Below are 12,878 nucleotides of genomic sequence, written 5' to 3' on the forward strand. Positions count from 1 at the left end.
GCCAGTTATTGTGTTGTGTAGTTCATGTGAAGGAGTAGTCAAGTTTCCAGTGGGTGGGGTGGGGATGCGACGTTTATTGCCACAGGTTCGTTGGTGCGTGGCTGGTCGAGATGAGCCGGCAGGCAAGTTGCAGTGCATGCCTTCTGTTCGCTGCGCATTATCGACCTGACAAACAAACTGTTGTGCTAGGCTGGAAACCACAAATGCCAACTGCTGGACACGTCCCAAGCTATTTCGAACACTTAAAATTGACAAGTGTTATTCCCGACAGCATGTGCTTGCTGTAAAACAATGCTGGTCTACCTCTCAAAACAAGAAGTGAAACCTGAATTTCAGTATTTGTTTACTTTAAATGAAGACAACAAACCTGTTCACACAGCTTGCTGTAATTAGTTTACTTGAAAATGAGCGAAGCTGCTTAGGCATTGCCTTTCACACCTTATGAATTTCTCATTAACAGCTGCCACATGATCCATGTTTTCAGCAAGGCTCTAGAATCAGTCCAAAATACCTGGCCTGACTCAATGTCATCTATGGTTTTCTAAGCCAGGCCAGCCTTGATGAGCCCCCCTTGTAACGCTCAAGCATTGATCTAGACGACACCAGGCACTTTTCAATGGTCTGCTTTTCCACGTAAAATTGAAGCCTCTGTTCAGCAACTGGCTGATTCACAACTGGAGCCCACCGAGTATGTGGAAACCAGCAATTCAAACAAGCTCGATTATTCGGACTACTTCGAAGCTCCATCAGTGGCCCATAAATTGAATGCGTAAGCTAAGAACGACAGAAAGCTGAGCTAGTTGGTAAGGATTCATAATGCAAAGAAGGGGTAATGCTTGCAGACACAGACACCAGAGAAGAGAAGTGGACAACACGAACACCGTGTTGTCCACTTCTATTGTGTCTGTGCCTACACACCTTACCCCTTCTTTGCATTATTAATGCAGAAGTACAGCCTAAATTTCGGATACCTTAAGGCACGTCATTCAATAATTCAGACTCTGCCTGCCCGATCGCATGCTAATTTCGCCGCCGAGTTGAGCGGAAGTAGCGATATTTTGGCTTTGATACATCGCTGGCATTGACACGGCATAGTGGTCGACCATGTCGCCGACCCCTCCTGCAAACCAAAACTAGCGAAGCCTAGTTAACCCAGCACGCCACTCGTGAGCCAGCAAGCCACTCGTGAGCCCTGCGATGCTGGCTACGCATGTCCAGCGTTTGTTCATTGACGTGCTAAATAGCGACATGGTCGTGGCAACTTCAAGTTTTTTAAGTGGCACCGACTCTACTTTCGATGTCTGCGCCGATGAAGACAGTGTCTGTTGCTAATAAAACCTGCCCTCATTCGGAAATGATAGTGTGGTCGACTTCTGGGCCGCGATTTCTAGCAATGTATTTTGCTTGATTCTATACGTCGCCCTTAGCCTCCACCATTAGCAGGTGGCTGATACCACTGATAATGCAGGCGGAGCACCGCTCTTGTCACTAACAAAGCGCAAAGGAGTGGCACCGGAAGAGGCATCCCTATAAAATCTATTGAAGATTCGGCGCATGCATTGATTGTGCTTTCGTATATCTGCGACAACAGCATGACCATGGTAGAGATGCGGACTGACCAGATCGTAGGCAAGCGTACGTGCGCACTGGAGCGCGTGTTGGCAAACTGTGGCTTTATTTTTTAGATGATCCCTGTAGGGGATACTTTCCGGACATTTTCTGCAACTATACGCTGGACTCGTTGATGGACGATAGCGTTCCTGTGGGTGTGCAGTGCCAAAAGTGGCATTGCTTGTAGACGCCGGCGCGTCTGACGCTAGTGACGCAAAATCCCATCAAAATGAACATGATCTCCTAAAATGGCCACCCAAGAATACGGCACTCTTTTAGCCACTCGTGGAATAAAGTAACTTCTTTTCTGGCGAATTCGATATTTCCGACTCTCGATTATCCGGACTTTTAGGCGATCCTCGTCGAGCTCAAATTATTGGTCGGCGATTAATGAAGTTCGATATATAAAGCCGCATTAGTCATGTGTGCTATGCACATTTGAAGACCCATTGCGGCCACACACATAACGCACATTTGCTCATTTTGAGGCATTTCGGCGCAACATCATGCTTTATTGCGATAGCAATTATATGGACATTCCAGTCACGTTTCTGGCATCGTCGTCATCATGGTGTTCCGTATAAAGTCCAAGGGCATTACCACGGTCACCGTAGGCTGTAAGTGAGTGAAAGCGTGCAACGGTGAGCCGACGATGGCGGCTTTCACAGACCAGCATTTTGACAAGTTTTTGCAGTCAAAGACGATTATCGAATAAGGCAGGTGACACACAGGCCCTTGGAGACAAGCCACATGAGACAAATGCAGTGAATTGGCTGTGAACAATTCTGTTCTCAGAATGGTTAATGATTCAGCAATGGAGGCCTATGGAAACAATGAAAAGTTGTACTCGATTTTCGAGACAAAAATGGTTGCTGTGGTAAAACTAAACCATGTATCGTAATAGCCGGTACATTGTATGTAGTCTGGATACTCAGCTTTCAATTAATGTCTATCTCGACTCTCTCTACACGTGGCATAACACAGTTTCCAAAAGTGATTTTTGAAACACAGTCATACAAATTTGCATGGGATCTTGATAAAAACAAGCGTATCATTGCAGTATCGTTGGATGCCATGGCCTAGTGGTTTAATCACATGCACATGTCGTCCCGCGTCATACTGGCAGTGGTTCAATACTGTGTCCCATGATAGACATATACATTTTTTGTAAACACCCATTTAGATCTGCAGTCTCCCCCAGATGGCAGAAACACAGAACTCAAGATTCGGTTTTCCAGTGGTGCTCTCCAAATATCATATTTCTTATTTTTCCTTCCTAAAACTTAACAATGTGTTGCTCCTTTGCTAAATCACCGCTTCTATAATCCTTTTATTCTTTGGACAACCTAAGTACGACCATGCACATGTTTTTGTGTTATGTAAAAAAAAAACTTTCGTTCCTTGTAGCATGGAATGCACCTAAAACGTAAGTTATTAACGCGTCCCTGAGAACAAGCAACATATAGTGTTCTAACCCTGCTTACAGAGGCCTGCCTCTATATTGTGGCTGAGAAATGAAATAACAGCCCGACGTTTTTTTAGTTAGAGAGGGGCAATGGGCGAAAGACTCACTAGAGTTGATAGCGGGATTGCTGTCCCATAGACGAAAAAAAAAAACATTGTGCCTTACCACTTAAATTATGTTCCATTTCTCTGAAGAACAACTGCATCAAAACTACAGGCAGCGAAAGTGGCCTTGTTTCAGAAAGCATAGGCAACAATAACCTTCGTACAAAATATTACACTTAAAACACAGGGGGGGGGGGGGGTGCACTGGGATAAGGTAGGACATTATCGACACCGAAACACACAAAAAAGCTGCTCATTCGCAGAAATAACGTGGAATTCAGAACACTGAGAATTAGCTAGCTCAAAACATTGAGAATTTGTTTAGGGCTTGCATTGTCTCAAACTACAGCGTGCATGGGCCATTTGCTTTGGCAATATTTGTCGGCTGTTAAAAAACAAAATGACAATATTACCAGCCCCACATCCCGTGAAGCGGGCACCGCTTCTGCAAATCAAGCCATCCTTATTCTCATTAAAGATGTTTCCTTTCTCTCTCTCTCCCTCTCTGTGCCAATATTGCTATGATAGCATATACGCTGCTCATTTGTAACCAACTTTGCCAAAGTGAAATTTTCTTGGAAGCTGAACTTTATATAGGAGATATTTGTTTTAAGTACGTTGAAGTGATCTCAACCCCTCAGGCAGGACGGAGAGGGAGCCACAGCTGTCTAGACCCGTGCACGCACTTGCAGAATGCAGGCACCCGTATGTAGATATCCTTCGTTGTGCAATAAACACCAAGCCATGTTTCGTGGCTGCTATCCCGACTAATGAGTCTGACAATCAGCTGCACAAAATTTAGCATGCCGCCTAGGAGAACAAAATGTCTATTCGCATAGCTTTCTTCTGGGTGATGTGTTTCCTTCAACTTTCGGCTGTCCTCAATGTGCACACAGGTTACTCTGTACACGTAACTGTTGACATCACGAAATAATAGCCATCCCAGCTTGCTGACAAGGCGCATTTCTGCCGTCGGCGTCACCATGAGGTTCCGTATAGTCCAAGGGCGATAAAATTGCAGCATGCTATATGATGTATGTGTGTGTGACAGCGTGCAAGGGTGTGCCGGTGAATGCTGCTCATTCGTGTGCGTGCAAGTGAGGAAGGCGGCCCGGAAGCATGCCCTCTTCTGTCACGTGCGAGGCACAGGGCAACACGAGGGATGCCAGGTTCTTCTCTGGCAGCTGAGAAGAGGCTGTGTGGGCGCCTGTGTTGAAAGCGATCTGCGACTTGGCCAAAGTGCGCGCCCGCGCGGGCCTCATCTTCAAAGCGATCTGCGACGTTTGCAGAGTGTGCATAGTGCCTGTACCTTCATATGCGCAGTACTTTCGGCCTTTCGTTCGCGTTGAAGCGAGAGATGCACGGAGGCCAATTCGCTTGCTGCTGCTGTGATTCGTCACTCCAGAATTTTGACAGCAAGTTTCTCCGCTCATAGAGCGAAATGTGTTCATTTTTACCTGTGCACGCGTGACACCGTACTTGTCACTTTAGTAGAAACACGTAGGTGGGCTAGTTGGTTTGATATAATATTTGGGGTTTTACTTGCCAAAACCACTTTCTGATTATGAGGCACGCCGTAGTGGAGGACTCCGGAAATTTTGACCACCTGGGGTTCTTTAACGTGCATCTAAATCTAAGCACACGGGTGTTTTCGCATTTCGCCCCCATCGAAATGCGGCCGCCGTGGCCGGGATTCGATCCCGCGACCTTGTGCTCAGCAGCCCAACACCATAACCACTGAGCAACCACGGCGGGTACGGTTTGATATCTATGATAGAATGTGCAAGTGCGGCTGAACGAGGACGTAGGAAGAAGCAGACACACAAAAACAGCGCTGTCTCTGTGTGTCTGTTTCTTCCTATGTCCTCGTTCAGTCACACTTACTCTATCATTGTTAATTTAGTTAGTAAGCGAATGTTTACAAGTTTATATGCGCTATAAAACTACTGTCCTTACTTCGTTTAGTTATCTACTGATTTGCTATCACAGTCGGTGCTTCACCTTTAAATCAAAACTGTGACTTTTTGTTGCTCTTAAAATTTAAATGCTAGGAAATCAGATGTTTTTATCATACATTATGTATGGTATTGATTGGAATGGGTCGGCTTTCTACGCCATGTTCTTGAAAGCGAATTGCTTTTCTTTGTAATGTCGCCCATGCACCACTTTCACACATTTCACTTCTACACACAGTTCTCTTAAAGGGCCTCTCCCCGGATCTGGCAATCTTGAGCTGATAAGCACAGTGCATACAATGCATGCTAACGATCGTGTCTGCTAAGTATTAGATCGCTACACGCTGCAGAATGAGCTGAAAAGAGCGCCACGCTCCCAGCCGGAGAGGTGACGTACCGTATCTACTTGCATAATGATCGCACTTTCTTGGCAAAAAAATTGATGCAAATTCAGGGGTGCTATCAATAAGCGAGTTAAATTTCCGGCGAAAAAAAAACTTTCTTTTTTTTTCATCCTGCATGCGCGGCGGGATGCCAACAGGTCAACAAATAGCCGGCTGCCGCTGTAACACTGCGGCACACCAAAACAAAAAAGCCGGCAGAGCAAGTCGAACGCACCAAACGAAATTTTTTTTCATCTCGTGAGCACATCACACGCATTTAAACAGTCTCTTCTGTATCAGTAATGAATAATATCGTTACTATCGGCAAGTTTGCGGCAGTAACGTAGCCATGATCACTTTGAGGGCACAGAAATAGAGGTGGGCGTGCTTAGCTGCCAGTACCAGAAACCCATGGCGGCCACGCTATGGAAACTGCGGCATTTGTCTCCACTATCTTAATACAGCACGCTTATGCTATGGGCGGGTGACTATCGTAGCTGTGTTAGAAGCGTCTGCGTATGAATAAGGTACACTTCTAACGTATCGGTGTATATGTGGCTACTATCGTTGCCGCTTGCGATTTGTTGTGTGCCCACGAGTGCAGACAAGAAGAATCGAAAAGCACCTTTTTTGTTGTTGACCCCAACCATTAAAAAGCCTGCAAATGATAAAGCCAAGGCAAGCTAAACTTGGTTGTAGCTTTCTTTTTCATAGAAGTACGGAAAGTGATGAAATGAATGAACTGGGGCATCTGCTTAAGAATGTTCGGTGCATGGAGACCGTTTGGTATGTCTTGAAGAGTCGTTCGGGTTGCATTCGACAGCATTCAACACACGGTAAGCGCGATCATCATTAGCTAGACTTGGCAAACGACATATCACTGTGGCAAGTTCGGAGTGCGATCATTACACAGGAAAGAAAAAAAATTGAATTTTGACGACAAAATTCAGGGATGCAATCATTACGAGAGTGCAAGTAATCATTATGCAATCATTACGCGAGTGCAAGATCATTATGCTAGTAAATACGGTATATGCGTAAGTGCGCGTAAGTACATGTATGTGCTGTGACGTCGCTCATAGTAACACATGACTTCGAGAATTATTCAAGGCAATATCTTTTATTTGTGTAATCTGTTGATTCAATAGACTAATTAAATTTTAGAGAACTAGTAAAACACAAAGGGAATGTCTGTGTGTTTTTGTTTAATTCGTACCGTAGAAGAGAAGTACTTCCGCTCCGTCTGCTTGTTCCTATGTCGTACAGGCATGTGCAGACAATGAAACTATGTCATTTTTTACCATGTTCCGGCATGCAATACCCCTCTGTGATCCGCCTGTGCTTGCTTCAGCGTTCGTGTAGCACTGACTTATACCACTAGCCAGGTGTTCTCATGCACAGCGCACAAAATCGTGCGCTGTGCAAAGCGAGACAAACGAACACTCGCGTGCGACACTGTCAGCGGAAGCGCGCTGCGCAGCAAAAAAGCAAGAGAAAAAAAAAGGTGGGGCCTGTGACATAAACGTTGTGCGATCCTCAAGCTCCGGTATTGGAGAACGCAAGGAAGGATTTTCGTTTGCACAGGCTAGATGGGGCAAGTGGAGACCTTTATGTTGGCGGTGATGCTTGCCTCCTGAAACCATGGGTTCGCGGCACTGAAGTATTTTCATCTCGGCTATTAATGAAGGCAAAAATTTTGTGGCAGAACGCTGCCTAGAGGGCACGTAACAACTTCTAGCGCACAATTGAAATTTTCCATGTGGCCTGGTGTGGGGCCCTTCAAATACTGAAATGACACATGCTTGTAATTTACTTTTTCAGCGGATGCTGTGCAGTGAAGCTGCATGCAGGAAGTGCTGCCACAATTTTGGATGAACGCACCAAAAGCCGGGAACAAGCATTATATAGAGCAATATTACCATTTCCTGATTTCCCAAGGGGTCTTGCGTCTACATTATGAAATTGCACAGATAACAGCCGGGCTAGTTGGTCTTGTTTCATCTTTGAATTAGTTTTTCCAGCTTTCTAATAATTTCAGAGAGCTATCACATTAGCAAAGACAGCACGAGGTGCATCAGTCAGCCGTCCATCTGCTTAAGCGATAAGGAAATCGAATTCTTTAAAAACAAGCATAAGCGGTAAACAGTTTGTGTCGCCTTTTTTTGTTGTTCTCTTTTTGTTATTCTCCTTATTTTTCTTGTGCATGCATATTCACGTTCGTGTTCACATCGTGCTCAATAAACTTTCAGTTGAGAGTCGGCCCTGTCCATGTGTGCTTCTCTGTCGTCCGTGTTATTTCTCGTGTTAATTGGTGCCGCTGGAAAAAGCCAGGACAGATTCAATAGAGGCTTGTAAGGATCGCTGGCTCTCATATTTATTTTACTAAGAAGTCACTTTCACCCATACGGCAAAGCATCCAGTGCGATAACAAATGAGTGGACAGCTCTGTGAAGTAAAGGAGAGTAGTTTTATCGGTCGTGTAAACTTGTAAACATAGCCATACTAAGTTAACATGCATGGTGCCATGCACGCATAAGCAAACGAACACATCTGACTCAATGACCGCTGTCAAAACACTGGAGTGAGGAAACGCGACAGCAGCCGTGAGTGAAGTGACATTCATGCTGTCTATCGCTTCAACGAAAAGTGAGTGCCGAGAACACACAGCATGCACAAAGCTACGAGCTGCCATGGACGAAAGAAAATAGTAGGAGGGAGCGTCACGTGGTTCCACCAGCCTCAGCAAGCCAACCTTTTCTGACGCTGGCCCTACCGCTCTCCCGGGCCTTGTGCCTTTTGCTTTTTGGGTAGGAATAGGCCCACATGGGTACCGGACCATTTGAAATTGTTTGGTACGCGGTAACTTTTAGTGGCGCCTACAGTCACAGTCATGGAAGCATGTAGGAAGTGGTGGTTTTCTGCTACCACGCACGTCGCTTGCTTCGAATTCGTTGCCTTGAAATGTGGAGAAAGACTGGGGTGCCCAACCCATGGCAGCAGAATTTTGCGGTTAGTGGAGTTTCCAGCACTCACCTCAACACCCATGCAGAATGTCCGAACGTGATCTATTTCGTCAAATCGCCTGTTGTGCCCCTTAAAATGCGGTGTGTATTGCTAATTTTTGTCCTGCTTTTTTGCACTTAAAAAGAGACGAGATATTCTGCACTATATTTTTTGTCGCGGTTTAGCTTAGTAAAATGTTCTGCTGTGCGTGTTTCGTTGCGAGAGAAATAAATATCATTAGCCTACACTCTGAATGCCGAAGTCATCAATATTCTTTTCAACTTATGCACACTATTTTGTAAGATTGTGATGTCTGGTGTTACGCTGTTAAGACATTCCCGTTGAGCTACCGCCAGTCTGTTGAGAGGCCGAATATTTTGAACAGACCGACAGCGTCAACTGGGACCGCCTGCCTCCAAAATAGGCTGGCATAGTAATGAAACTGCATATTTTTTTATTTAGGACAGTTTCCAGTGTGGCTGCCGAATTTCGTTGCTCTAGGTCAAAGAACAAAAAAGTTAGCTCTGATCCCCGCCTCCCCCCTTAACTCGACCATTATTCCATTTCCTGCCACTTTTCCCCGGGTTGTGTCTTGCAAGGCCCTTCCAACTTCATCACTGGCTCTAGAAGGAGCCTCTATGTCCTCTTCCTCACTACTTCCAATGAACGTTACATGGCTTCTCTGGGTACTGTAGAAGGTCAGTATAGAATTCTTCTGCTCCTTTTACTATATAATCAAAATTCCTGATGACATTACTCGGCTTATCTTTCATTGCATCATCTTGCTCTGTCCTATGCCAAGTTTGCTTCTCACTGACTTCATACTGCGGCCAATCTTTCCGACGTTATAATTTCGCTTACTTTCTTATTATTTATTAGCTTTGAAAATTCAGCACATTCTATCTGATCTCTTGAGTTAGACACATTCATGCTTTGTCATTTCTTCATTAGGTCCTTGGTTATTTTGGAGAGCTTATCTACTCATTCCCTTGATGCCTTATCTGCCACTTCAATTGCTGCTTCAGAAATCAGCCTAGTTACTGTTTCATTCATTACCTGTATGTTATCTTCATCTTCTTGTCCTAAAGTTCCATATTTGTTTGTGAGGATCAGCCTGAATTCGTCTGCATTCACCCTTACTGCGTCTAGGTTGGCCTGTTTCTTCTTGGCTAATTTTGCTCTTTCTCTCATCTAGTACCCCGCACACTATGTGTTCTCGACACCTAGAATTGCGCATCGCACGGTGAGGGCCTATTTCCTATTAACCTATTCTTTCTATTTCTGAAGCCCAGTCTTCAAAGGATTTCCATCAGAGGCACAAATTACGCGCTTGCCTGTTGCACTCAATGCAACATGGCAAGCGGCATTGCCTTACGGACCAGCCGTGGGACTCTTCTCATTGTGGCTAGGCAGTGCTCTTTTTAAATGCACTCCTCTCTGATACGACTTATTCAACGTGTCACGCATTCTTCTTACCCAATGGTCAAAACAAGAAAGCCGGCGAGCGAGCAGCATAGTGTTCATGGTATTACAGTGTTTTGTTTTCTATGATGCGACCGAAAATAGCACTTTGTTGAACAGTTCTCAACAGTGATCCATTAACTCTTTCAGGGTCAATGACGTAAATATATGGCGCTGCGAACAAGTCAAAAATGGCCGGTGCCATATATTTACGATGCCGTCTGTATGTTTAAAACGTGTGCCAATTTCCTTACTTTTTCTTTTCTGGCATGTACTGCCACTATGTGGAAATACAGGGAATATTTTTCTCGTGCCTCCCTTTCTACGTTTTCATTGCATGGTTTGTTTTAAAGCTAGTTTGCTCTGGCGTGTTTATATACTACCGCTCCCACATTGGTACGCAGGCGGGCGGGAGGCGGTTTAGGTTTTGTACCGCAGGCGGTTTTGGCTTCTTGCACTCACAAAACTGATAGCTACCTCGATACTAATCGCTCAAAGGGTGACCGCCTGTTTCTTGTTCATTTAGTGCTCACAGCGGTGCGCATAGAAAGGATGCCGCCGTGCATGTGTTTCTTTTTTTTTTTTGAGACTCGCAAAAAGTAATGGCCTCTGGTCGGCGATAAGATGAAAATTAGCAGAAGTTTGTCACTTGTTTTGCTTTTTTGACGGGCACACAACCACACAGTTTTCTTGAGTGCACTCACCTGTGCAGTTCGATTATGCTATGGACATAAATATTAGTGTAAGAGCAGGAACATTTGAGATTTGCGAAAAATTCTCGTGTGCACATTTTCTAAGCCTTGAACTACGTGTATAACAATGCATCAAATTTTTAAGCCTTATAAGTTAATTCCCTTTTTTATTCTTGTTATTCATGATTAACACCCTGGAAAAATTATGGTAAATGTTTTCAAAATAGGTATTTTGAAAAAAAATTTTTTAGGTAACAAAATAGAAGAATTTGAATCTGCAATAAAAGAAATCGACCCTAGGCAGTCGCATATGGCAAAAAAATATCGACCCTGAAAGGGTTAATGATGAGCGGACGTGTCGTTCACGTGTGGCACCTTTCCCTATCATCTCCGACTAAGTACCACAAAGGCGGGGAAGTGCATGATTCGAGAGTCACTCACGGAACGACATGGCACCGGTTGAGTTCGGCGAGTGGCAGTCGGGCACGGATACCACCCGGACGAAGCGGCTCCTTGTCTAGCAGTGCAGACGCCTTGACCACGGCCACTCGGTACCGATAGCTGCGCCATTGGGCCAGGTGCCGTGCATGGAACCAGCTGGGCACCTGCAACACGTCCCGGATGCTGCCCCCCACGGGTTCGGCACGTGACCACACAGCACCTGCCTCTTGCAGTATTTCTCGGCATAAAACAAATTGAAGCATACCATATCTCATATTTCCAACATCATGCAGTATTTCAGGAACGCCGACAAATATATTACGAGAAGAACAACTTGATTACTTACTAGACGAATAACACGGATGACTTTTCTTTCATAGGTCAGCATACTCACTCACAACCACCACCCTAGACTCGCTACACACACACTTGACAGGTGTCAGACTGAGCGAGCGGGCATAAACGACAGTGGCCAGCAGTGAGTGCCGGTGCTAGTTACTGTCGGCGAGTACAAGCGAGCCCACGGAAGAGATTATGAGCGAGCTCTGTAAGTTGGTGTGATCAGGAAAGCGAGCAATGAGCAGAGAACCTGCAAAAATATTGGTCAATCAGTATCCACCTAGCATGCCTCATTATAGTTCAAGAAAAACACTTGCAAGGACCGAGCAATAAAGGTCCTAAAATACTTTGACGATTACCTTTTACTGCTTCACATAAAAACATTCGCAGAAAGAACCAGGATTGTTAATTTATTTGAGTGAAAATACAAGAATAAACTCGATGCACGAAATTCCACAAGATAATGTTATAATTCCCTGATGTGGTACCGTCTGGCCCACAAAAAAATGACGATAGTAATTAGGATTCTCGTGTAGCCACTCAAGAGTAGTAAAATCTGATATGGCTGTCAACCTTCTGCCGTCGACAGTTAAGAAGTTGTGTGACCGTGCAATGACTAATGTTGTAATATGTACAGGAGGAGCATTCTGCAAGTGTCCACCTGGTGGACATGTCCATTTTGTCTGCTACTGAAGTGCTGGTTGGCTAGGGGAACCTGTCCCCTTCTCATGCACAGCCCAGCCCAGCCGGTCAGAACTTCAGGAGCGGATGAATTGGGCATGTCCACTAGGTGGACACATACGGATTACTCCCCACCCCCATGATTTCTAGATTGCTGTATTTCCTAAAAATGCGCTCGTTGTTTTGTCAGCGAAAAAGGTGCTCGATAGAATCAAGTGCATAGCCCCTCTTTTGATTTTAAAGAAAGGCGGCATAAAGCCATGGTAATTCAGTACTTGCATGCGTTTTCACATAGGATGAAAAATGTCAGCAAAACATTTTCTATCAAGTGAATCAAACAGCGCAAAAAGCAGGACGTACTGCTGACTAAGAAGCAGTCCAGATTTCTCTACAGCTCGTCACCATAGAGTGAACAACGAAGGTTGGAAAAAACGGTAATGCGAGAGGAAACATGCTTTGCCGAATGCATGTGTTTATCAAATACCACACAAGCAATGACAAAGCTGGTATGAATTCATGACAGTGCAAGCAGAGGGGGTGGGGGAATAGGACAAGGAGCTGACTTTTTGAGTGAAATATGTCATGTGCTACAAAATATCGTTTGTCTGTTTGTTTATTCATACTGTTAACCCCCCGCAGGGTCATTACAGAAATGGAGATACAGTCAATATTTACAATGTAATGAAGGATCACACGTGAAACTATGAAGATAATGATAATAATACTCATAAAGGCACTGCTTT

The 12,878-nt window shown here is 44.8% G+C and overlaps 1 protein-coding gene across 1 annotated transcript in view; it reads right to left on the reverse strand.

The window, feature by feature from the left end:
* The window catches only part of LOC135897878 (tRNA pseudouridine synthase-like 1), an 81,523-nt gene that overhangs the window by 27,419 nt on the left and 41,226 nt on the right, over positions 1–12,878 (reverse strand). Inside the window, exon 4 of the mRNA XM_065426570.1 lies at positions 11,116–11,298. Coding sequence (XP_065282642.1) covers positions 11,116–11,298 — 183 coding nt within the window. The remainder of the gene's footprint in view (positions 1–11,115; positions 11,299–12,878) is intronic.

This window comes from Dermacentor albipictus, chromosome 2, assembly GCF_038994185.2.
Source record: "Dermacentor albipictus isolate Rhodes 1998 colony chromosome 2, USDA_Dalb.pri_finalv2, whole genome shotgun sequence".
NCBI classification, from domain to species: domain Eukaryota; kingdom Metazoa; phylum Arthropoda; class Arachnida; order Ixodida; family Ixodidae; genus Dermacentor; species Dermacentor albipictus.